A 22,027-nucleotide genomic window follows, 5' to 3' on the forward strand; every position below is an offset into this window, starting at 1 on the left:
ATGGCGCCCGAAATCCTGGAGACACGACGAGAAGTGTACACTTTGTGTGTGCGATTTTCGGCGGCGGCGGCGGCGGCACGGCTCCGAGGGCCGGGGGACTGAGTTTCGGCGGGTGGCTTGTAGTCGGGGGGCGGAGTTGCCGTTTTGGGCGGTGGTGGGAAGGGGGCGCGGGCGGCGCCCGGCTTGCTTTGGACCCTGAACTTTTCTTTTTGGTCTTCTGTTTTTCGTCTGGTGGGTGTAGTTTTGTGTAGTTTTGTGGAGCTCGCTGGATCCTGCATTGGGTTGTCTTGGAGGAGAGTCATAGAGGTGTGATCACACAATGCGAGCAAAGTCCTCGTTGGGTTGGGTGGGAAATAGAAGAGGTACTTCAAATTTCTGCCAGCTCTGGGATAGCCATTCTACTTGGTGGGAGTTTGGTGGAAGTTATCTCGCTTTAGATCCTGACTTTTTTACCCACGGCTAGTCGATGGCCAGTTGGTTGAGATAGACTTGCATCAACCCCAATCTAGTTCTCCTTACTCGCTGATCCTGTAAGCACAGCAGATTTCCCGGATGCTTTTCCCCGTCGAAGGAGAGTCGTGTTTTCTGAACCACGGTGACTTTGGAGGACTCCACCGGGAACTGCCGAAGATGTCTACTCCGCCTCCCGTCGGCAGGCGGTGGGTCGCTCGCCGTCTTTATCTTTGCCTTCCCGCCCGGAGAGAGGGGGCTTGGGCAGCCAAGCGTGGTTCTAGATCTCCAATTAATGGGCCTTAGCGCTCCAATTCTTCCCAGTAATACGCTCGTCTATCACACCGGGAGACTCAGCATACCTGTGGGAGGTCGTCTTGCCCGCATGCTTGGCACGGCACTACTACACGACACACTCCGCCCATGCAGAGCCTTTGTGACTGCAGGTTTTTGCTATGGGGCCGCGCTCGTCTGCCCGCCTGCCTGCCTGCCTGTCACGACGTCGGACCAGCCTGACAGAGTCTTCCCGCTCCTATCTGCGGGCCCTCTGGGGCTCAGAATTTTGGTGTGAATCACTCGTGTCGTGACTGTGTAGCGTCTGCTTGGCAGTTCTTTGGAGATGTTGGATTTGTCAGTCTGCGTTATCGTGGCCAACATCGTGAGCCCGTCGGCCACGTAGCAGCGCAGCACGGCGCGTGGGGTATTTCTTCTTGCCTTCCGCTTCTCATTCCTTCGGCAATACCTAGTGAGTTGGATAGAACAGCACGGACAAAAGTCGACGACATAGACAATATCGACTTCCGGCTTCCACGGTAGCCCTCCTTCAACAATTCTCTCGCAATTGGTTATCAACACTAGACAGAGCAGCCATCTGCGCGACGTCAGCCGCAAGCCAAGGAATACGTCAAGAAGAAGAAAGGGACTGGCCATTAGTAAATCACTTCCCATTCCCAGGCCGACATGCTGCTGTGCCGGCTCCGATGTGTGCCGCTGTGGCTGAGCGCCTCATGCATCACTGCTCTCAACGCCATGGTTTTTGGGTTAGTCCACCCTCCTTGATGACCCCAATCCTGATGCTCTTTGGGACAAGCTGTCAAGAATCGTCCCCGCCATGCCATTTTCCCTCTAGTAATCGCACCTGCTGACAATGGCGCCCCTTGCCACAGCCTCGACACGGGCACAATCGGCCCCGTGACAACCATGAGCTCCTTTGTTCAGACCTTTGGCCACTTCTCTGCGACCGTCCACGGTGTCGTCGTCTCGTCCATCCTGATCACCGGAGTTCTTGCGGCCCTGATCGTCGGCAACCTCGCTGACCGGTACGGCCGCACGCGCATCATCGTGATTGGGTCCGCGATATTCGGCCTGGGATCTGCAATTGAGACTTGCTCCTTCCACCTGCCCGTGTTCATCGTGGGGAGGCTGATCAAGGGCGCGGGCGAGGGGTGTTTCCTGAGCACCGTCTACGTGCTCACGGCCGAGCTGTCGCCCGCGAAACAGCGCGGCGCCGTCACGAACCTCGCCGGCGTGGCCATCACGACGGGCATCGTGCTTGGTTTCTTCATGTGCTACGGCACCGCACGGCTGTACGCCGACGAAGACGACGACACCCTCAAGTCGCTGCAGTGGCGCCTCCCCATCGCCGTGCAGTCCTGCATCGCGCTCAGCAACGCCGCCCTCACGGGCCTGTTGGTGCCGCAGTCTCCGCGCTGGCTCCTGGCGACCGGCAAGGCCGAGCAGGCCAGGCAGCTCATAGCGAAGCTGGGCCTCTCCGACGCCGAGGCCGCGGAGCTCCTCGAACCGTCCTCATCTTCCTCATCTTCAGCGGACGGCACTTCCTCCACTCTCGCCCACCCGCCCTCCTTGTCCCTCTGGCACTCGATCCTCCAGACCCTGCTCGAGTTCCGCACCGCGCTGTCCCCGCCGGCCCGCAACCGCACGCTGTTTGGGTGCTTCATCATGGCGTGCCAGCAGTTCGCGGGCATCGACGGCGTGCTGTACTACGCGCCGCTGCTGTTCGCCCAGGCAGGGATGGACTCGGAGCAGGCGACCTTTCTCGCGTCCGGCGTGTCGGGCCTCGTCATCCTCGCGGCGACCATCCCCTCGACCATCCTGTGCGACATGTGGGGGCGCAAGACGGCCGCCATCACCGGAGGGCTGGGCCTCGCCGGGACGATGCTGCTCATCGGCAGCCTGTACGCCGCGAATGGCCGGGAGTCGGGGAAGGAGATGCCGCAGGCCGCCAAGTGGACGGTCGTGGTCATGATTTATCTCTACGCGGTGGTCTTCACGTCGACCTGGGCGCTCGTGTTCCGCATGTACATGATTGAGAGCCTCCCGCGGGCGTCGCGGAGCAGTGGCTCTGCCCTGGCGCAGGCTTCAAACTGGGTGAGTGTTTTTTCCTGGTTACCCTTTTCTGCCCTTATTTCCCCTCTTGCAATCCGCTTCCCAGTCCTATACCCTTCGTCAAGCATCATCAGCATCTCGAGATCGTTATACTAACGAAAAGGTGGCAATCCGAACAGCTCGCAAACTACATGGTAGCCCTCACCACCCCGGTGTTCCTCGCCTCCTCGAGCTTCGGGGCGTACTACTTCTGGGGCTTCACGTCGCTGTTCTGCACGGGCGTGTGCTGCTTCGTGATGCGCGAGACGCGGGGCCGGAGCCTCGAGGTCATTGAGAAGGAGTACCTCGACGAGCACGAGCACCTCCGGGAGCAGCAGAAGAGGCGCAGGGACAAAAAGTCTGCGGAGAAACAACAAGGCGGGGCGCGAGAGGAGCAGCAGCAGGCTCAGCAGCAGGAGGACGGCGTCGTCGTTGTGACGGTGCGTGGTGTACCTGAGCGTGGAGAGTAAATGGGCTGGGGGGATCTTGGATTTATGTTTTGTCCTTAGGGCCGCAGAAGCGGGTGTTTGTGTTGCGCAGCAAGTTCGGCATCTTGGGGTGTGGCGTTTGGTCTTTGGGTTTGTATTGCGCTCTCTACAGCGACTAGCTACCTTTTAATCCTTAATATTGTCAGCATACCTGTCAGAGGAGAAGCAATGTCACTAAACGACTGCCGCGAGGTAGCAGACTTTTCTGTTGTCGCTCATTGTGATCAAAGCTTCAGGCACAGACAGGCCCTCTTCTCATGCTTCCCAAAACAACACTCGTGTTTCGGAAAAGAAAGAAAGAAAAAAAAAGCCCGAGTTCTCTCAAAGATTCGCTCTCAACCCCGCGAAAACATCCTCCCTCTCCCCCAGAAACCGCGCCTCGGCAGTCTTCCAGTTAATCACGGCCCAGATGTTGTCCACGTACGCGGCCTTGCCGTTCAGGTACTGCAGGTAGTACGCGTGCTCCCACATGTCCACGCCGAGCAGGGGGACTGCGGTGCTCGTCTCCACGACGGCCTCCTGGTTGGCGAGCGTGACGATGCGCAGGGTTCTCTTCTTCTTCGTCGCCGACTTTCCGTCAGCGCCGCCGCCCTCACGGACGAGCCACCCCCATCCGCTGCCCTGGATACCCAGCAGGGCCTTGGCAAAGTCCGCCCAGAACCCGTCCAGGCCGCCTCCGCTGCCTTCCCCCCAGGCCTCCTCGATCGCCTTGACCAGCTCGGGCGCCGCGGTCCTGGCGTCCGTCTCGGGGCTTCCCGGGGGCGCGAGCCCTTCCCAGAAGAGGGAGTGGTTGATGTGCCCGCCGCCGTTGAAGCGGATCGCCGAGAGGTACGACGCCGCCTCGACGAGGTTTCCTTGCTGCGTGGCCGAGACCGAGGCCGACAGCGCGGCGTTGAGGTTGGTGATGTACGCCTGGTGGTGCTTTTGGTGGTGGAGCGTCATGATCTGCGACGAGACTGCGGGTTCGAGGGCCTGTTGTTTTGGGGGGAGGCCACCGTGTTAGTTAGTTGTGTGTGTGATTCGTCGTATCTGGGTTGTATGGGGGTTTTCTGCTGATATCTTCAAAGCGCTCAAAGGGCCCGGTCAAGAGGAGCAGGACATACATCGTAAGCATAGGGCAGCTTGGGCAGCGTATACGTTGGAGTGGCAGCCATGATGATGATGGTGTGTGGCTGGGAAGACTTGAATATCTCCTTAGGAACTGAAACAGCAGGAACTGGGCAATCAACTCGATCGATGCGGTCCGAGGATAATTGGAGACGGTGCTTTAAGTCGAGAGGACTCGAGTTGATTGAGGAATAAAGAAAGAGGTTGTAAAAGTCAACCAGGTGCGTACCCAGTCCCCAGGTCTATCAAGCTCGTCATTCTGGGGACCTTGACGTCCACCTGGCATTCTGCATGTCTGTCCCCGCGCCTGCCGAGCCTTTTCTCCCCTGCCCCTCCTGTTCCACTGCCTGGCAGATGCACACGGCCAATCTCAAGAGGTGACTTGTTTCGTGGATTCCCAGCGCCGATGCGAGTGTCGAGGCGGCAGTGCCTCGAACCTGCGCAAACTTGCTCACTGCACCACCCCGTTATCGTCCCTCTTGCTCGACTTACACACACCCGCAGCGAGCGCGTCCCCACTTTTGCGTCCCCCAGGTGGTTGTCAGTGGCCAGTCCACCCGGGGGCCGTCCCGCGAGCCAATCAGCGCGGTCCTCGTTTCCAGACAGAGTAATATCTTGCTGACACCAGCACCACCACATCACACCTTGGATTCTTGCAACATCTGATTGCGTTTGTGGGATCACACAGAGGATCGCGTGCATGCTCCAATGGAATTTATCATCCAACTATAAATAGCAGAGCGAATGGCTTGCCGCTCGGGGACTTCTCAGCGATTCTCACAAGAGGGGGTATATAAACTTCGTGCAGTCTTCTGTCCCATAGTCCACGGTCTCCCCCGAACCCATCAAGTGACACCACCCACGGACTTCACACCACACACAACAGGCTCGAAAGTTGCTGAGCTTTTGCAATAATCTACATGTCCGCCAGCTTCCGCATGCGCACCAGCCTCTTCGGGTCAGGAGCAGACTGGATTTTCATATCAAGAGTCAGCAACACAAGCCATGTTCTCCAGGGATGAAGCGGCACCACATATGAAAAGAAAACGACTCACAGTATGGCCAAAAGTCAAGTTGGGAAACCTCGCCGTCTCGCCCTCGGGCAGGGCTATGTCGTAGTGCATCAGCATGACCGACATGATCATCTTGATCTCGTTGGCCGCGAAAAACCGGCCCGGACAGGCGTGGCGGCCGAGCCCAAAAGTCAGGCTCGACGGCGAGACGCTGACAAACTGGCTGCTGGCCGTGACCTCGGCGGCCTTGGCTCCCGAGAGCTTGGCGACTTTCTTGTCTGGGTCTGCCTCGTCTGCCTCGTCGCCGCCGGGTCCCTCCTTTGACTGCCGGAGCTTGTAGTAGCGCATGGGGTCGAACTTCTCCGGGTCCGGGAAGACGCTGGCGTCTGCGTTGACAGCGCAGCTCGGGAGCTCGATGATGACTCCGGCAGGGATCACTTGGCCGTTGGACAGCTGGAAGGGCTGCAGGACCTTGCGCTGGAAGGAGGCTGCGAGGGAAAGGGGGGTTAGACTGGAGCGTGCCGGGGATGTGTCAAATGAAGTATGAAGGCGGGGTTTACTCACAAGCGGACATGGAGTAGAAGCGAAGGTTCTCCTTCATGAAGCTGTCGAGCTTCTTCATGTTCTGCAGAGCCAAGCTGGTGAACTCGCCATCGGTCTCCTCGAGGGCTTGTCGGACATCTTCTCTCAACACCGGCACGAGTTCAGGCATGGAGGCGAGGGTATAGATGCTGTGAGAAAATTGTTAACATGGTAAGGTAAGGCACAAGGTAGCAGTTGCCCATTTGCGTGATGGTGCCTCTCCACTTGTCATCTCGAGGACGCTCAAACATGCGCACGCAGACTTACACGTTCGTCACCGTCATGGTCGTGGTGTGGATCGCTGCGAAGCTGATACCCAGCTGTTGGATCGCGAGATCCTCGACTGTCGGCCGCTTGCCCTGCTGCTTGGTCAGGTCGTCGTCCATCCACTGCAGCATGTCGTCTGGGGGCTGGTAGTTGGGGTCCTCGGCCGCGGCTTTCCTCCGAGCCGTGATGATGGGGACGAGGAAGTCCTTTGCCCTCTGGCGCTGCTTCTCGAGCTTCCGGACATGCGGGATCCACGGCGCCAAGATGGGACGAAGCCAGGTCGGCATCATCTGGATGAGAAACACGGCAGTCATGACCTCGATCGTGTAGTTGATGGCGGCATCAAGGTATTCCTCCTGCCGGCACAGCTCGGCACCAATAAAGATGCGGCCCGAGGCCATGGCAACAATACGATAGAGCTTAGGGCTGAGGATGAACTCGGTCCACTCTGATGTCTGGGGCAGCTCAAGTTCCATTGACTCGCGCACTTCCTTGGCCAGCACGGGGTTGAGACGGCCTTGAGTCCAGGAGTCCATTGGTTAGTGTTTCTGTGCGCGATGGAAAAGCAGATGTATGTAACCATGACAACTCACCGAGAGCTGGTGTCAGGTTTGCCTTGATGGTGTGCGGGAGATACGCGCCACCGTTCCCCGAGACGTGCGTGAACTTTTCTTGCATAGTCTGTCGCAGGCGCAGTGATTAGTATGCGAGACAGCTTGTAGATCTGACCCCGACCACGCGGCTCCAGGTGGCGTACCTCTTCGACAGCCTTGTTGAAGCTCAGAAAGTTGTCTGGCAGTTTCGCAAGCTCCTTGGCGTATTTGGGATCTATCACCACGACCTCGGTTTCTGTAACATGAAAGACCTGTTTAGCCCTGGGGCTCCGACACAACCGTCAAAAAGCAGCCATACCTCTGGAGGTTGTGATCCGGAACGCAGCGTTGGTCGCATTGTACAACTTTTATGAATGATCAGTTCCATGCCTGCCAATTCGATGTTATGGGATTGCAGCCTACCTGACGATACCCCTCGAAATAGAGCTCGCGGGCTCTGCCGGAGACAAAATACTTGCGCCGCTTATGGACACTACCCTTTCCCACGATGGGGAAACCGGCCAGAGGATCTGGCTTGAGTAAGTACTGGGCCAGCAGGCCTGCGACGATTGCAGCGGTGGCAGACGCGGCGTATGGCCATCGCTCGACAAGCTCCTGGGCCAGCGTGACGGCCTGGGATGCCGACTCTGGAGGATGCATTTTGAGATGATATGCCGGCGGTTGTTGTTCTTGTGACAACACAAAACCAGCGCGAGGAGAGATGGGCGGAGAGATGAAGCTAGGGTCTACAGATCCCCATCAAGTATATGTAATACATGAGCGAGCAATGGGCCAATCTACCCCTGCCGTTGCATGTAGGTAGATCTGCCAGTCTCGCGTACCACGCTGCCTGCAAAAGTGCCGGTGGGGTTAATGCGAGATGCTCGCACTGGACGGGGCACTAGGGCTGAGGGACTGACGTACTGCCGTGTGCCCCTTTGTGCGACTAGATGTCGGGCCATGATGACCCGTTGCGTGACGCCTCCTGCTGTGCTCCAACAAACAGCCGCCACAACACCATCCTCGTAGTCGTATTAGGGGACCAGTCCAGTGTCCGTCTCGAGCCAAGCCTCTGCATCCGCACTCTGCATTCCCGTGCCGGCATATGGAACCTTTCTGCACTGAAGCATTGCTGATTGGCTGGAAGATCCTTGTCGTCGGACTGTCCCCCCTTTAAGGATCGCCTAGGCCATCTCCAGACGGCAAGGATGTCTTGCTCGTTTAGCTGCTTACGAATACGACGACCGAGAGCCACTAAGGCACAGTCCGTACGCACAGTGCCAGATGCATTCGTCTCTCTGACACAGTGAGGAGAGGGTGACGCGCGTTAATGCACTACTGGATTCCATCGCAGCTGCCCTGTGTTTGCGTCCGGGCAGGCCTCTTGGTTTCTGGATTTTGGAAGCATTTCTTTCTTGCCCGAGGGCGTGATGAGAACAAGAGCAGTGCCCACGAGCACTCAGTGGGCAATATTTGTCCTTTAGCAGCGCACATGGGGGCTTACATCAGTCAAGGAGCTGGGGGGCACATTCCCCCGGCTACAGCACCTGGCAGAGCGCTAGTCGAAGTGTCTGACTAACATCAAGCTTTTCTTCGACGTACTGTATGCACGTTCCTTGCCGTGACGTGCCAAGTCGTCTCCCATCATCCCAGCGCCTGCCCACCTTTTAGTTTGCGAATCCGACCTCTTGCGCCGTAATTGCTGCACTTGGTCTCCCGTGACGGCCGGCCCCTGTGCCCAAACGAGGCGCGACAGCGACCAACAAAGACGAGAAGGACACGACCAGCGACAAGACGCCCGACGGAGCCACCCACCAGCCATGGCCACCACCCCGGCCCCGCCGTCTCATCGGCGTATCGGCCACAAGAAGTCGAGGCTGGGCTGCGTGCGGTGCAAGGCTCGTCACGTAAAGGCAAGTGCTGTGCTTGTTTTCCCTTCCGTTCGGCCCGCCCCTCGTGGCCAAGATGGAGACTACTCCACGGCGGCCTGGCCCCTGCTCCAGCACCATCATCTCGTGTACTTCAGCTAACATGTGCCGGCATCACCACTTGGCAAGCACTGCAGTGTGACGAGCAGGCACCATGTCGCAACTGTGTCCGCCATGGCCTCGAGTGCAGCCTCGTCCCAGGCAGCCCGGCCAGCTCTGCCCAGAACCACCAGAGCCCCCGCAGCCTGCCCACGCCCATCTCTCGCGGCCATGACCATCCCTCGTCCTCGACGCCCTCGCACCACCACCCGAGTCCAGCAAGCCAGTCTCAGCCTCAACAACCTCACCAACCTCAGCAGCAGCAGCAGCAGCTTGATCACCATGGCTACTCTCAGAAGCCCCACTCCGGGCCCTCGAGGTCGTCCACTCTAGCGGGAGGTGAGTTCCACAACGACATGGCAGTCTCCTCCGTAGACCTTGGTCTTGTCACTCCACGGTGACATGAGTCTAATACAAAACATTACAGGCAATGGCTACCCAGATGTCCTCTGCAGCGAGCCTCCGGGCATCTACACGCCTCACTGGATGCAGAGTGTCCGCCTCTTCCACCACTTTTGCCAGCACACGGCATATCACATGTCCAGCAATCCACCCACCACGGATCTCTGGCGTAAGCGGGTGCCAGACGTAGCCTGCTCTCACGTGAGTTTCCGAGCCCTCTTCGAAATAGCAAGGGGTGCTCCGCTGACCTCTTATCCAGGAGTTCCTCATGCATGGCCTACTTGCCTGCTCTGCCCTTCACTACGCCAGGACACATCCAGCACAGGGCCAGGAATTCACCCTCGTCTCCACGCACTACCAGACTCTGGCGCTGCAGTTCTTCTCCAACCGGCTGAGCGACATGAACGAAGACAATGTCGAGGCGTACTTCCTGCTGGCCACCTTCATCTTCGTGCTGGCCATAGCGACCATCTCGGATCCCCTCGCCCGCCAGAACAAGTCTGCGGAGCCGAAAGACCTTGCGCAGTCCTTTGTCCTCCTGCAAGGCGTCAAGGGCATCCTCGACGCCAAAGCCGCCGAGAAACTGGGCCAGCACGACGGGCCTTTGGCCGCCATGCTGCATGGAACGGACGACCTCCGGCGGCCCCGCCCGAGCCATGTCAGCAGCTTCACGCGCAGGCTGGACCGCCTGCTCGGACTGGCTCGCGAGCTCGAGTCGTCCATGTTCCTCGACATCGTCAACAACCCGCAAACAGCATGCATCCTGGCCCTCGAGTCCCTGCGGCACACATACTATGGGTGCATAGACGCAAACAACAGCGCCAGCCCCATGGCTGCCGCGGGTGCTGCTGCCACCTCGTCGCTGGGCAGCGGAATGCCCGGTCCGCTGGAAGACCCGCGCAGTCCTGCGGATAGTGCTAGCAACAGGGCCGCATATCGATCGATGCAGGACGCCGAGCAAGGCCAGCGGTATACCTGGCTCTGGCCCCTGACTTTGACGCAGGTCTTTATGCAGCTCGTGGACAGCGGCAACTACATGGCTTTGATCATCGTGGCGCACTACGCGGCGATGGCCAGGCCGTACGAGGGGCCGTCCTGGGTCACAAAGGGGTGGGCTCAGAGCGTGCTGGCCATTGTGGAAAACCACCTTCATCCCGACAAGCACAAGTGGATCGCGTGGCCGAAGCGCAGCATCCTAGAGGAGATACATGTAGATGACATGCCCGAGGAGACCTAGTGTGGGGAGACCGGTGTCGATGTGCGCGCCCACGCATTTCATGGGGGTTGAAACGAACGGTGGATTTTTTCTGGGGCGTATTTGGGCAAAATTGTAGAACTTCATACCTCTTGACACTTTTAATGAAAGCCTTGGCTCCGTTGTCGACCCGTCTCGCTTCTATCTGGCCGGGCATAGTGGTGCCGAGGCAATATATGTGCGTGGCGAGCAAACACGACGCCGATCAAATTTCTGTTTCCTGATCCTTCGTCATACGTCCTAGTAGAAAAGACCATCTCGGCCCTGCGGCAGGCAGATGTTTTGACATCCCGCAATGTGCTCGTAGCTTTTTTGTCCGGCACTCTCATCATCAGGCTGACCCTCCGCCGAACAGCTTGGGTTTCCAGAATCTTGAATTTGTTGTACCATGACTAGGAAGCAGTAGAAGTAGTCTTTAGCACCAAAGAGAACTGTCTTTAACGTTCGTCCATGACGTTTTCTTTTATATTCAGTCAATACTATGAATCACCATGCTTCCTAGTAACCATCAAGGCGCTTGCACGGTGCTCGAGGTTTCCGACTTGGCCGATTCTTGCGACTTGAAACTGCTCGCAGTGGATGCGCGCGAAGCTCTGCTGCTCTGATTTGGCCGTATGGAAACGATCGGGGAGATGTCTCTGCGTGGAGACCCGGCGCCGGGTCCGGGGACAGCTTTCAAGGACCAGCCCGTGCCGACCCGCCGCCGCCCTCTATCACAAAGGTCGTGGTAGAAGTGATCGCCTCCGAGGTAGCCCGGAGATCTCGCACCATCCAAACCATCCTCTTCAACCATCTGTGTCATGACCTGCCACATGTTTGACAGCACCGTGTGTCTGCTGAACCTGGCAAACAAGACAACAGCGACGAGGACGAGGACGCAGTGGGCGGCGACCAGCCCCGCCACGATGCCGAACCCGCGCTTTGAGACGGGGAGCCTGACGCTTTTCTTGACGGTGATGATGCCCGTGTCCTGCAGGCTGAAATACGGCATGAGTTTCTGGTAGCCCATCTGCATGACGACCGTGAAGATGGCCTGGAGCGCCAGAGCCGGACTCCCAGTGTCCTCGAGCGTGTCAAGGAATATGTCCCTGACCCGCTCGTCCGCTAGATGGACATTGCCGGGCATGCTCTGCCACTTGTGCCCGGGAAGGCAGCCGTAGCACAAGAATATCGCATCGATGCCTAGATGCGGGTGTATTGTCGAGAACCCGAGGTTCTGGTTCAGTGCTGGGTTGTGGCCTCCTCCTCCTCCTTTGACGGCAAGCTGCGGCTCGCTGAAGTCTGGAGTGACATGCAGATCCAGTACGCCTCGCTTCTCATGGTCGAGAATTGGTATAGTTGCCCCAAGCTGTGTGCGCACAGCTTTCGTGTCGAATCTGGCGGTATAACTATTTCCATCGTTCGCAGCACCTGGTGCAGTGATGCCTACTTCGGGTTCGGCCCGTGTTGTTGTGGCACTGGTTGCTGTCACGAGACGTGTAGTATTCACCAGGTTCCTGCTCATGGGATTATCAGCACCGGGAACGACTTCCAGGAAGAGCGGGATTGGAAATATGATGTCAGGACTTACCGAGCATCAAAGCACAATGTTGCTCGCACACCAGCCTTGCTTTCTGCCGACGGAGGTGGGCTCAACTTTGTCCAGAGGCCGTCGGGGCTTGCGGTCCAGTCTTGCGAGGTCAAGATACCAGCCGAGCTGACGGATTCTATACTCGAGTTCATGTGCTCAAGGAGCAGATAGGCGTTGCCGAGTTGTGTCCCGTGGGTCAGACGCGACGCAAGACCAGTCGCTGGCAGGTCCAACGGGCAGAGCGTAAACGAGCCGAGACCTGCCCACACCGGGCCGCTGTCGCTGGTGTCCGGGCCCAAGCAGCGAAAGGCCATGGTCTGATTGATCATTTGTGGTGGCAGGAGCGGTACATCGCCAGCAGTGACACGGCCCACGAATTGAGGGTAGCTAATGGGCGCTGCCCATCGCGTGGCTTCCTTCAGCTGGACGTCCTGCAGATCTGGCCTGACGCAGGCAACGCGCATATCGACAAGAGTGCTGTAGCCGTGATACCGAAACAGCGCCTCTCTTTGGCTCCTGTCGCTGATCGGCAAGAAGCCTCTGATTGTGACGCCCGTGTCGTGGATGTCCTCTGAAAATTGCCTGTAGGTGGGATCGTGATATTCTGCAAAGGCTTGATAGCTGCTGGGTCGGGTAGCCCAGACATCGCCGAAGGCGACATCGTCCTGGGGCAAGCGGGCTGCCACCGCACCACTTAGTGCCACATTGAGCTCTGTTGTGATATTGGTGGTCAATGCAGGGACCGTGTCAAAGTCGGTGAGGAGTATCGTCGACGAAAACTGCAACGCCAGCGAGCAGACGAGCAGCGAGAACCCTAGGATCCCCGCCACGGGGCTTTTTGCGACTGTCTCGAGCATGATCCAGCCGGTGACGCATGAGCCCGGGTTTGCGAAGCGCATTATGGAAATCTCGGGCACTCGCGACAGCTTGACATGTGTCTCGAGCAGCACGGCGGCCACCAGCGAGATGGCGGCTGCCGTCTGGGCCGCCACAGCTGCACGAATGACGAGTGCCGAGAGGGTGACTGCCGACGGGAGGCGCCAGTCCTGGCTGACAAGGTCGCGCCATGCTGTGTCAGTCTCGTTGCCAAACCACACAAAGTGCAAGAATACGACCACGGCGACAAGTGCTAGTGTGCTCGAGACAAGAGCCCAGGCCGTGTAAGTCCCTAATCTATGGAGCAGGTTCTTCGCCATGGCGCCGGTGATGTGGTCGCTGTAGACTCGGCAGCAGAACTAGCAATAGTCCAGTGGGACGAGTCTTTTTTAAAGTACATGAATCTTGTGTCCTCGGTCTCTCTATGAGTCCGAGTACAGCCAAACACACGATTTTTGCGGCCCGGGATGAGGTCAAGGGCTTCCGGATCCTACGAGCTTGCGGCCAGGCAGCTCCGACACCGCTAAACCAATCGTGAGTTCTACGGACAAGGCTTGATGGCATCAATGGTGGGAGTGGGGGCGAAATGCTGGGTGCTATCCTGGCAGGCCCCATGATGTGACCCAGGGTCATTGAGTGGGTGTTTGGGGACCAAACAAGCGATACTGAAATGGTACAAGACCTCCGGGAATGCCCTTCGTACCCCGTACGGCACGTACTGTAGTATGCACCCGCTCGCCAGCAGGCCCAGGGCGGGGGATGCTGGATAGGGCCGGGACCCTGGCCAGAATCTGACTTGCGTCGAGTAGAGTATCCCATCCCCGCCCGGATGCAGGAGAAGCCCGTATCTGCACTTTTTCGTGCATCGTGGGATCCCTGGAAATCGAAGAGGCGCAGTGGACGGAAAAGCTCGCGGTTAAAACTAATGAACCCTGCTCCGATCTGCAGACTCGAAGGATTGGGAGCCACATGGGACGGACATCGTGAAAAGGCTCAAGGGCGACAAGGTCACAAAGGGCGGTTCCCAGGTGCTGTTGGAGTGCGGTGTGGCGGTGTCCTTGGCGAAGCTTGTTTGCACCTTCCCGGACGAGAAAACCCTCGAGGTTTGTGCAGGCTGACCACCTGCAGCGTCGTAGGAAGCCAGGCGCAGTTGGTCGACTACAGCACAGCACTCGCACAATGTCACGGTCCGCTCAGCATCGAATGGCAATTTGGATTATCTTCTTATCTTTCCCCCGTCAAACAACTTGACCAATGCCTGTCACTCTTCAGCAACCAGCCCAGTCTGCGGCAGTCTACTTACTCCGCCTTGGTGGGAGCCTCAGCGGCAGTCGTGCCCTCGACATCCCCGTCGTCAACGATCTTGTGGTCCTGGCTCACTCCGGTCGTCACGCCAAACTCGGCCTTGCGCTTCCGCTCCAGCTTCGCAGTCGTGTACGACAGCGCAGCCGTCCAGAGTGCCAGCGCAATCGACACGGCAATCATGGCGTACATGCCTCTCTACAAAAACACACAAACGTCGTTAGCAAAAATCCCGGATCATTACACACAGAACAGCGTGATGGCGCCCGATGGACTATTTCGACTTACGGTAAACCACGGTGCCATGGAAGCGCCATAGAACACGATACTCCACCAGGCATTGACTGCGTTGCTTCCCAGGTTCATGCCGGCGAGGACGATGGCGCGGAACATCTGCTCCTCGTAGCGGAGCGCGTCGTTGGCCCACGCAAAGAACGTGGCCTGGCACGCGTACACGGTGCCCGCCCAGTAGTATGCGCCAAAGACGACCGCCGTCGAGGATGCGCTCTCCGGGTTGTTGTGCGCGGCGAGGATCATGGCCGACGTCGCGACACCGACAATGCCAATGAAGTAGCCGACAAGGTAGCGCTTGCCGTTCAGGAAGTCGGTCAGCGTCGCCCAGAACAGCGTCGAGACTATACCCACGGCTGGCACGCCGGACGGGTAATTGTTCAGCTGCTGGACGGTGTATTTGTTGACCGGGTGGCCCTTCAGGTACAGCGACAGCAGGGCGTTGGTGCTGAACGACTCTGTCTCACCGGCTAGGATCCACAGCATGACGAAGCCCCAGAAGTACCATGAAGTGAACGTCTTCTTGAAGAACCGAACGGACAGGGGTGAGCGATCTTCCACGGTTGGCACACGAGAGACAGCAAGAGCCTTTTCCGCATCGGTGAGGTAGAAGGCCTTGGTGGTGGCAGGGGTGTCCGGGAAGAAGATGTAGCCATATGCGGCGACGGGCAGAGTGATGATGCCGTCAATGATGAACAGCCAGCGCCAGCCAGCAAGGCCGTGTCTGCCGTTCATGGTGGAGTAGATGCCAGTCTGGATGAAGCCGCCGATCATGGTGCCCGCGAGTCCGGACGCAGTGAAGATGCCCGAACGCTTTCCCAGCTCCCGCTCAGTGTACCACGAGCCCAGGATGTAGTGGGTTCCCACAAACGTGGTGGCCTCAAAGATGCCCTGGAAGAAGCGGATGGCCATGATGCTCTGCGGCTGCTGGGCAGTAGCCGTGAGCATGGTAAGGCCGGCCCACACGATCATGCATGATGGGAAAAAGAGTCTCGGGGCAATGTAGTGCAGGGACAGGTTAGCCGGCAGCATGCCGACGACATAGCCGACGGTGAAACATGTGTTGATGACGTTGAGCTGATCTCCGACAAAGTGGAGATCCTCCTTCATGCCAGAGACATAGGCCTGGTTGAGGTTGGAGCGGTCGAGCTGGACGTCACAAGCTGTGTCAGCAATGAAAGGGGTCCCCGGGACCATTGCCAGTTTGCTGGAGACTCACATAGTTGGTGAAGTAGCTGAGACAGCAAAAGGTCAGGATGAAGAAGTCAATCTTCTGGACCAGCTTGCGCTCGCCAGGCTGGTACTCCGTGTGGAAGTACTCGCGGAGCTTCTTGCCAACTGCCATGGTTACAGTGTCGCTGCGTGGCAGACTTGACTTGTCCAGATGTACTTAGGTAAACCGTAAGATGACAGCGGACCCAGAGGAGACTCGGTACCCTGATGAGGAGGCGACCACGATGGACCCTGCGGTTGGATGTGGGCTCGTTGGAGTACTTAAGGTCGCCGTCACGCCCGCCAAGCTGAGAGGCCGGTGCGGACCGGGCTCGATAAGCCCGGTGAAAGCAAGCCGCAATGCTTAGCCAGCAGCGTCTTGCCTAAGGGCTGGGAAAGCGCCCGAGATCGCTGGCCTGTGGCTGCTGGTGCCAACCTTGGCAACGGCAGCCGGCAGCCCTGTGACCAGAGACCCGAGGGGGCGGCAGAGGCCTCTGATAAGATATGGCCCAGCGCTGGCTAGCGGGCGCCGCAGGAGCTGGGGAAGGGGGCCCATCAGTGGAGCCAGTGAGCCACTATCGCAGCCACACCGGCACTTTGCCGGCGCAGAGATAGCCCTCAGAGGAGTTCCGGCGTTCTCCAATGCCTCCAGAGCCACCACTATCAGGGCGATGCCCCTTGCACGCGCCCTGATTGCAGGGGCCGTATCAGTATCAGTATCAGCATCAGTATCCGCATCAGCCCTCCGGTTAATAAATTATCATGTTGCTAGTCATGCTATCAGCGGGCTGGCCGTTGCGATATGCCTCCGACAGACGACCTGAGGCTCTTGGCTGTCGTGGCGCGGATATTGTCGGCGAAATCAGTACTGTCGGCGGAATAAGTACTGCCGCAGAGGGCAGTCCCCATTCCAGCCCGCCCCGGCGGCTCAGCTCACATTTGTCAATGGCAGGCATTCGTGCGGGGGAAGTTGGAGCGTCGACGGAGCCTGCTTTGTCCGTGAGCGACGCTGTCGCCGGCATCGGGCCTCCGCTGCCGGACGCTAGTCCCGAGCACTCTCGGAGGGCGTCACGAACCAAAAGACGCACAATCGCAAGGCGCCAGCTCTGTCTTGGTCCCTCCCGAGGCTTGTCCTGCATTACTACTGCTGCCCAGCCTCTTGGGATTCATCGATCCCTTCAACGAGACCTTGTTGCTTTGCTTGGCCCCTTTTAACCTTCACGAACGAAAGCATCCTGCGACTCTGTTCGACGAGTGACGTCTTTCTTTCCACGGTGCCCCGTGATATCTTGCTCTGTCTACAGTACACCAGTCCACCACTGGACATCATCTATAACTATGACTTCAACCTGGGAGACAATATCAGCAAAGAAGCGCCAGGCGCTCGCTGACTCGATTCCTGCGGAATGGCGCATACCCACGGAGCTGATGCCTCCCGAGTCTCAGGACGATGTCACGGGCTTTCCTGAGCAGTCCGGGTGGTTCACCAAGGACGAGCTTGCCATTACAGGCGCGACGGTCTCTGAGCTGCTGCCCAAGCTGGCATCAGGAGAGCTGTCGTCAGAGGCGGTCACCCGCGCCTTCTGCAAGAGAGCTGCGGCGGCACACCAACTGGTTCGTTCTCACCATGTCCTCAAAGTCATCACTGCAACCTTGACTGACAGTGCCGTCTTGTAAAGGTCAACTGCTTGTCAGAGACGCTCTTCGAGGCCGCCATCACCACCGCCAAGGCCCTCGACGCACACCTCGCCAAGACAGGCAAGCCCCTGGGGCCCTTGCACGGCCTGCCCATCTCGCTCAAGGACAACTTCAACCTCAAGGGCCTCGACTCGACCGTCGGCTTCACCTCGCACGTCGGCGACCCGGCCTCGTACGACGCCGTGCTCGCCGAGATCCTGCGCGAGGCGGGAGCCGTCTTCTACGTCAAGACCAATGTGCCCACGGCCATGATGATTGCCGAGTCCGTCAACAACACCTTTGGCCGGACCGTGAACCCCCAGAACCGGCGCGTCACCAGCGGTGGCTCGTCGGGCGGCGAGTCGGCCCTCATCGCCTTTGGCGGCAGCCCGATCGGCGTGGGCACCGACATTGGCGGCAGCCTGCGCATCCCCGCCGCCTGCACGGGCATCTTCACCATCAAGCCCAGCTTCGGCCGCTTCCCCACGCTGCGCTGCCGCAGCGGCATGCCGGGCCAGGAGGCCGTCGCCAGCATCAACGGGCCCATGACGCAGACCCTCGCGGACCTGGAGCTGTACTCGCGCACGGTCGTCGGCGCGGAGCCCTGGCGCAAGGATCCTCGCAGCCTGCCCATCCCCTGGCGGCCCGTGAGCCTGCCCGCCTCGGGCAAGCTCAAGATTGGCGTCATGTGGGACGACGGCATGGCGCTGCCCACGCCGCCCGTGACGCGGGCGCTGCGCGAGGCCGTGGACAAGCTCAAGGCCGCGGGCCACGAGATTGTCGAGTGGTCGTCCGAGGACCAGGCGCGAGGCCTGGAGCTGCTGGGCAGGATGTTCGTCGCGGACGGCGGCGAGGCGATCCGCAACGAGCTCGAGCGCACGGGAGAGCCCATGCGGCCCGAGATGGTGGACCAGTACGGCGGCTCGGCCAAGTCGCTCACGGGCCTCGAGTACTGGCAGCTGCACGCCGAGCGCCAGGACTACCAGAAGAAGTATCTCGACCGCTGGCTCGCGGCGGGCATCGACGCGCTGTTGTGCCCGACCACGCCTTACAGTAGTGTGGAGAATGGAAAGTTCAGGCATGGTGAGTCTACGATGTCCTGCTTTAATATTGCAAACCTGGCCTTGGACACCGGCCCGTCGATATTGCATGCTGACAAGAGACCCGTTTGCTCCTAATAATAGTGGGATACACGGGTGTGTACAACGTGCTCGACTACTCGTGCATTTCGTTCCCGACAGGCGTCAGGGTGGATCAGGCGGTCGATGTGCCACAAGACTTGGCCACCTACAAGCCGCTTTCTGACCTTGACAAGGAGATCCAGCAGGACTGTAAGTACCTCTTTGACCCCTTGTCATCCAGAATTGCTTTGGGGCGGTCTTGATCCAAGTTCACCGGAAGAACGACTACTGACATTTCTCTGTTACAGATGACCCCAAGATTGTCAATGGGCTGATGGTCAACCTCCAGCTGGTGGCCCAGCGGCTAGAAGAGGAGAAGTGCGTGGAGATGTGCAAGGTCGTCCTGGGTGTGCTCGGCCAGAGCCCTTCTGGCTCGAAGTTGTAATAACCTGTATTCAAAAATAGCCCGAGTGAATAGATTTTGGGTTGACCTGGAACCCGTCCACGTACTGTGACTCTTATTGGGATATCTGGACGGACTATCGCCATGCCCTTGTAAAAGTGGAACCATCCTTGTATAAGCCCTGGGCTGATGGGTGAGTCAATGACACCAATAATGATCCGCCAATCCTAACTTTTCTCTGCATCGGCCTAGAAGTAACACCGTACAGTTTCATTATTATATTCATTTTCGTTAACGCAACCTGGCAACCCGTTAAAAGACTTTCCTACGCGAATATGACCACTATTCTACAAAGACAACGACCTTGATGGCCGCGCCTCATTAGAAGGCCCAGGGACGATAAGATAAGCGCGTTGGTGGGGTGTGGGTGCACTAACTCACAAACTTGTATGTGTGCGCTGCAGCGCCGCTGATGGAGGGGTCAAGGGTCCCCAGAAAAAAAGTCCGGCGGCGGCGAAAATGCAGATGGAGGGACTGCTGCAGGCAGGTGTGATTCACAACGACGATGAACTCATCCTTCGACATTCTGATACGTAGGCTTGTGGCGTTTGACCGCGATACAGGCCAGGCGCAAGCTCCCGGGAACATCTACTTAAGACGGTCCTCGATATTGTCGCCCACACTCTTCCAGCACTTGAGACGCACACACGACCTCGCCGCCTCTGCAGCACCTGCACCAGCAACACAGCTCATGACGAGCTCGCCACCATCACTATTAGCACCACCACCACAGTCGACAGCCACGATGACTTCAGTACACGAGACAACGACGTCGGGACACGTCGCGCCTGAGAACGACAACAGCAACAACAACAACCAAACCACAACACAACCACAGCCAGAGATGTCTTCAACAACAGCAGCAATGCCAGCCCAGACCTTCGAGGCCGAGGACAACGACTTTGACGACATTTTCGAGGACGACAATGACGACTACGATGACGACGGCGACGACGACGACATTTCCAAGAACTACAACCGGCAGCGGCCGAACCAGCAGCCAACGACGGCCCAGAAGCCGTCGGCCAACACGTTCAAGAGCGTGGACGACCAGATCTCGGCGCTGTCCAAGCACGCGGCCAAGATCCGGCTCGACGACGTCAAGGCCTCGCAGGAGCGGGACAAGGACAAGGCGGACCGGGCGACGAGCGACCAAGTGCTGGACCAGCGCACGCGCATGATCCTGCTGCAGATGATCAACCGGGGCGTGGTGAGCGAGATTCACGGCGCCATCAGCACGGGCAAGGAGGCCAACGTGTACGGCGCGATCGCTCTGGCCGAGGACCTCGACAGCCCTCCGATCCACCGCGCCGTCAAAGTGTACAAGACGGCCATCCTGAGCTTCAAGGACCGCGAGCGGTACATCACGGGCGAGCACCGCTTCAAGTCGGGCGCCGACAAGGGCAACAGCCGCAAGATGGTCAAGCTCTGGGCCGAGAAGGAGTTCCGCAACCTGCGCCGCATCCACGCCGCGGGGATCCCCTGCCCGGAGCCCATCCAGCTCAAGCTGCACGTGCTGGTCATGGACTTCCTGGGCGACAAGAAGGGCTACGCGTACCCGCGGCTGCGCGACGCCCCGATCTCGTCCTCGTCCTCGTCGGACGACGCCGACGCCACCTGGCGCCTCCTGTACGTCCAGCTGCTGGGCATCATGCGCCGCCTGTACCAGGTCTGCCGGCTCGTGCACGCCGACCTGAGCGAGTACAACATCCTGTACCACAAGAAGCAGCTGTACGTCATCGACGTGTCGCAGAGCGTCGAGCACGACCACCCGCGCTCTCTCGAGTTCCTGCGCATGGACATCAAGAACACGGGCGACTTCTTCCGGCGCCAGGGCGTCGACACGCTGCCCGACCGCACCATCTTCGACTTCATCACCAGGTCCGCCCAGGACGGCGGCCTGCCTGTCGAAGAGCCCGCGCTCGGCGAGGCCGTGGAGAGGCTGTACCAGGCGAGACAAGACGCGGCGGGCGAGGATGAGACCGACGCGGCGGCTTCCGCCAACCGCGACGAGGTCGACAACGAGGTCTTCCGCAACCAGTTCATCCCCCAGACGCTCGAGCAGGTGTACGACATTGAGAAGGACGCGCAGACCATCGGCCAGGGTGGCGGCGACAAGCTCGTCTACCGCAACTTGCTCGCAGACCAGGTCGTCAAGCAGCAGCAGCAGGACGGCGAGAAGAAGAAGTCCCCCGTCTCCGGGTCGGAAGACGACGAGTCAGGCGAGGGTGGCGCGAGCCTGAATGGTGACGAGGACGAGGCCGAGGATGACAGCGACGAGGACGAGGACGGCGACGAGAGCCGGTTCGACAAGGGCCAGCCGCGTGGCAAGAAGCACCAGGACAAGGAGGAGAAAAAGGTATTTCTTCCCCTTCCCCTCCGCCTCCTCCCCCCTCCCCTCCGCCCCGTCTTTCGCGATGAATGCTATCGTACTCGCTCTCTGTCTCGCTCTCTCTTTCTCGCCATGTTGTCGCATACTAACCAGTGAATGCATCCCATAGGCACACAAGGCAGCAGTAAAAGAAGAGAAGCGCGAGAAGCGCAAGGACAAGATGCCCAAGCACCTCAAGAAGAAACTCGTCAACAGCACGTCGCGGCGGAAGAACTAGAAGAACGAAGAAGCGGCGGCGGCAGCAGCAGCAGCAGTGTAGGGCAGGCACTACCCCCCCGCTCGAAGACCAAAACAGTAAAAAGTTTCCAAACCTACAAAAACCCCCTGGAAGAATGCAAGCGCCAAGAAAAAAAAAAGACGGCAAGAAACAAAAAACGAAAGCAGGAGAGACAGCCTTAGTTTTCCACGATGGATGGGCCGTTTTCTTTTCCTAGCACGCCCCAGAAATGCCCCAGAAATGTTAAGCATAAGAGGGGGGCAAGGAAACCTGTCAAAACGAGTCATCTATCTGTAATCCCGAGTGATGCGGACTTTGGGGGGCCGGGAGGAGAAGA

General features: G+C 58.8%; 7 protein-coding genes across 7 annotated transcripts; 4 read left to right on the forward strand and 3 right to left on the reverse strand.

Moving 5' to 3' along the window:
• Positions 1-913: 913 nt before the first annotated feature.
• Positions 914-3,499, forward strand: B0I36DRAFT_263207 (general substrate transporter). The gene is made up of 3 exons (XM_046151161.1): positions 914-1,490; positions 1,617-2,838; positions 2,976-3,499. Exons 1-3 carry the CDS (start codon positions 1,411-1,413, stop codon positions 3,303-3,305), a joined length of 1,632 nt encoding a protein of 543 aa, XP_046017371.1. The 5' UTR covers positions 914-1,410; the 3' UTR covers positions 3,306-3,499.
• B0I36DRAFT_263210 (manganese superoxide dismutase) lies at positions 3,500-4,613 on the reverse strand. Its single transcript, XM_046151162.1, has 2 exons — positions 4,427-4,613; positions 3,500-4,295 (listed from the first exon to the last, which is right to left on the reverse strand). The coding sequence occupies exons 1-2, from the start codon at positions 4,475-4,477 to the stop codon at positions 3,645-3,647; spliced, it is 702 nt and encodes a 233-aa protein (XP_046017372.1). The 5' UTR covers positions 4,478-4,613; the 3' UTR covers positions 3,500-3,644.
• Positions 4,614-5,121: 508 nt separating this feature from the next.
• Positions 5,122-7,596, reverse strand: B0I36DRAFT_315876 (cytochrome P450). Its single transcript, XM_046152928.1, has 8 exons — positions 7,309-7,596; positions 7,205-7,250; positions 7,050-7,141; positions 6,886-6,973; positions 6,293-6,809; positions 6,008-6,174; positions 5,486-5,931; positions 5,122-5,400 (listed from the first exon to the last, which is right to left on the reverse strand). Exons 1-8 carry the CDS (start codon positions 7,543-7,545, stop codon positions 5,347-5,349), a joined length of 1,647 nt encoding a protein of 548 aa, XP_046017373.1. The 5' UTR covers positions 7,546-7,596; the 3' UTR covers positions 5,122-5,346.
• A 1,554-nt stretch (positions 7,597-9,150) lies between these two features.
• On the forward strand, positions 9,151-10,611 carry B0I36DRAFT_77522 (uncharacterized protein). The gene is made up of 3 exons (XM_046163353.1): positions 9,151-9,271; positions 9,340-9,515; positions 9,574-10,611. The coding sequence occupies exons 2-3, from the start codon at positions 9,399-9,401 to the stop codon at positions 10,549-10,551; spliced, it is 1,095 nt and encodes a 364-aa protein (XP_046017374.1). The 5' UTR covers positions 9,151-9,271; positions 9,340-9,398; the 3' UTR covers positions 10,552-10,611.
• Positions 10,612-11,077: 466 nt separating this feature from the next.
• B0I36DRAFT_359841 (major facilitator superfamily domain-containing protein) lies at positions 11,078-15,953 on the reverse strand (the record flags this gene model as incomplete). The annotated part of the gene is made up of 5 exons (XM_046158201.1): positions 11,078-12,065; positions 12,140-13,354; positions 14,319-14,515; positions 14,606-15,757; positions 15,828-15,953. 5 exons carry the CDS (start codon positions 15,951-15,953, stop codon positions 11,078-11,080), a joined length of 3,678 nt encoding a protein of 1,225 aa, XP_046017375.1.
• Positions 15,954-16,886: 933 nt separating this feature from the next.
• Positions 16,887-19,202, forward strand: B0I36DRAFT_315885 (amidase). The gene is made up of 4 exons (XM_046152929.1): positions 16,887-17,434; positions 17,500-18,580; positions 18,682-18,828; positions 18,927-19,202. The coding sequence occupies exons 1-4, from the start codon at positions 17,159-17,161 to the stop codon at positions 19,061-19,063; spliced, it is 1,641 nt and encodes a 546-aa protein (XP_046017376.1). The 5' UTR covers positions 16,887-17,158; the 3' UTR covers positions 19,064-19,202.
• A 744-nt stretch (positions 19,203-19,946) lies between these two features.
• On the forward strand, positions 19,947-21,690 carry B0I36DRAFT_237641 (RIO1 family-domain-containing protein; the record flags this gene model as incomplete). The annotated part of the gene is made up of 2 exons (XM_046149545.1): positions 19,947-21,440; positions 21,583-21,690. 2 exons carry the CDS (start codon positions 19,947-19,949, stop codon positions 21,688-21,690), a joined length of 1,602 nt encoding a protein of 533 aa, XP_046017377.1.
• Positions 21,691-22,027: the final 337 nt, after the last annotated feature.

Source organism: Microdochium trichocladiopsis (genome assembly GCF_020744255.1).
Source record: "Microdochium trichocladiopsis strain MPI-CAGE-CH-0230 chromosome Unknown B0I36scaffold_2, whole genome shotgun sequence".
Lineage (NCBI taxonomy): Eukaryota > Fungi > Ascomycota > Sordariomycetes > Xylariales > Microdochiaceae > Microdochium > Microdochium trichocladiopsis.

What these genes read in the sequence shown, in the direction of transcription:
- B0I36DRAFT_315876 (XM_046152928.1), bottom strand. Translation starts at nt 7,545, where the DNA reads ATGCATCCTCCAGAGTCGGCATCCCAGGCCGTCACGCTGGCCCAGGAG. An exon ending in ATTTCGAGGGGTATCGTCAG is followed by an intron (nt 7,251 to 7,308) that starts GTAGGCTGCAAT and finishes CATTCATAAAAG; the next exon opens with TTGTACAATGCGACCAACGC. An exon ending in ACTTGACTTTTGGCCATACT is followed by an intron (nt 5,401 to 5,485) that starts GTGAGTCGTTTT and finishes ATGAAAATCCAG; the next exon opens with TCTGCTCCTGACCCGAAGAG.
- B0I36DRAFT_315885 (XM_046152929.1), top strand. Translation starts at nt 17,159, where the DNA reads ATGACTTCAACCTGGGAGACAATATCAGCAAAGAAGCGCCAGGCGCTC. An exon ending in CTGCGGCGGCACACCAACTG is followed by an intron (nt 17,435 to 17,499) that starts GTTCGTTCTCAC and finishes CGTCTTGTAAAG; the next exon opens with GTCAACTGCTTGTCAGAGAC. An exon ending in CAAGGAGATCCAGCAGGACT is followed by an intron (nt 18,829 to 18,926) that starts GTAAGTACCTCT and finishes TCTCTGTTACAG; the next exon opens with ATGACCCCAAGATTGTCAAT.
- B0I36DRAFT_77522 (XM_046163353.1), top strand. Translation starts at nt 9,399, where the DNA reads ATGCAGAGTGTCCGCCTCTTCCACCACTTTTGCCAGCACACGGCATAT. An exon ending in CAGACGTAGCCTGCTCTCAC is followed by an intron (nt 9,516 to 9,573) that starts GTGAGTTTCCGA and finishes CCTCTTATCCAG; the next exon opens with GAGTTCCTCATGCATGGCCT.
- B0I36DRAFT_263210 (XM_046151162.1), bottom strand. Translation starts at nt 4,477, where the DNA reads ATGGCTGCCACTCCAACGTATACGCTGCCCAAGCTGCCCTATGCTTAC. An exon ending in AGCTGCCCTATGCTTACGAT is followed by an intron (nt 4,296 to 4,426) that starts GTATGTCCTGCT and finishes CCAAAACAACAG; the next exon opens with GCCCTCGAACCCGCAGTCTC.
- B0I36DRAFT_263207 (XM_046151161.1), top strand. Translation starts at nt 1,411, where the DNA reads ATGCTGCTGTGCCGGCTCCGATGTGTGCCGCTGTGGCTGAGCGCCTCA. An exon ending in CTCAACGCCATGGTTTTTGG is followed by an intron (nt 1,491 to 1,616) that starts GTTAGTCCACCC and finishes CCCTTGCCACAG; the next exon opens with CCTCGACACGGGCACAATCG. An exon ending in TGGCGCAGGCTTCAAACTGG is followed by an intron (nt 2,839 to 2,975) that starts GTGAGTGTTTTT and finishes CAATCCGAACAG; the next exon opens with CTCGCAAACTACATGGTAGC.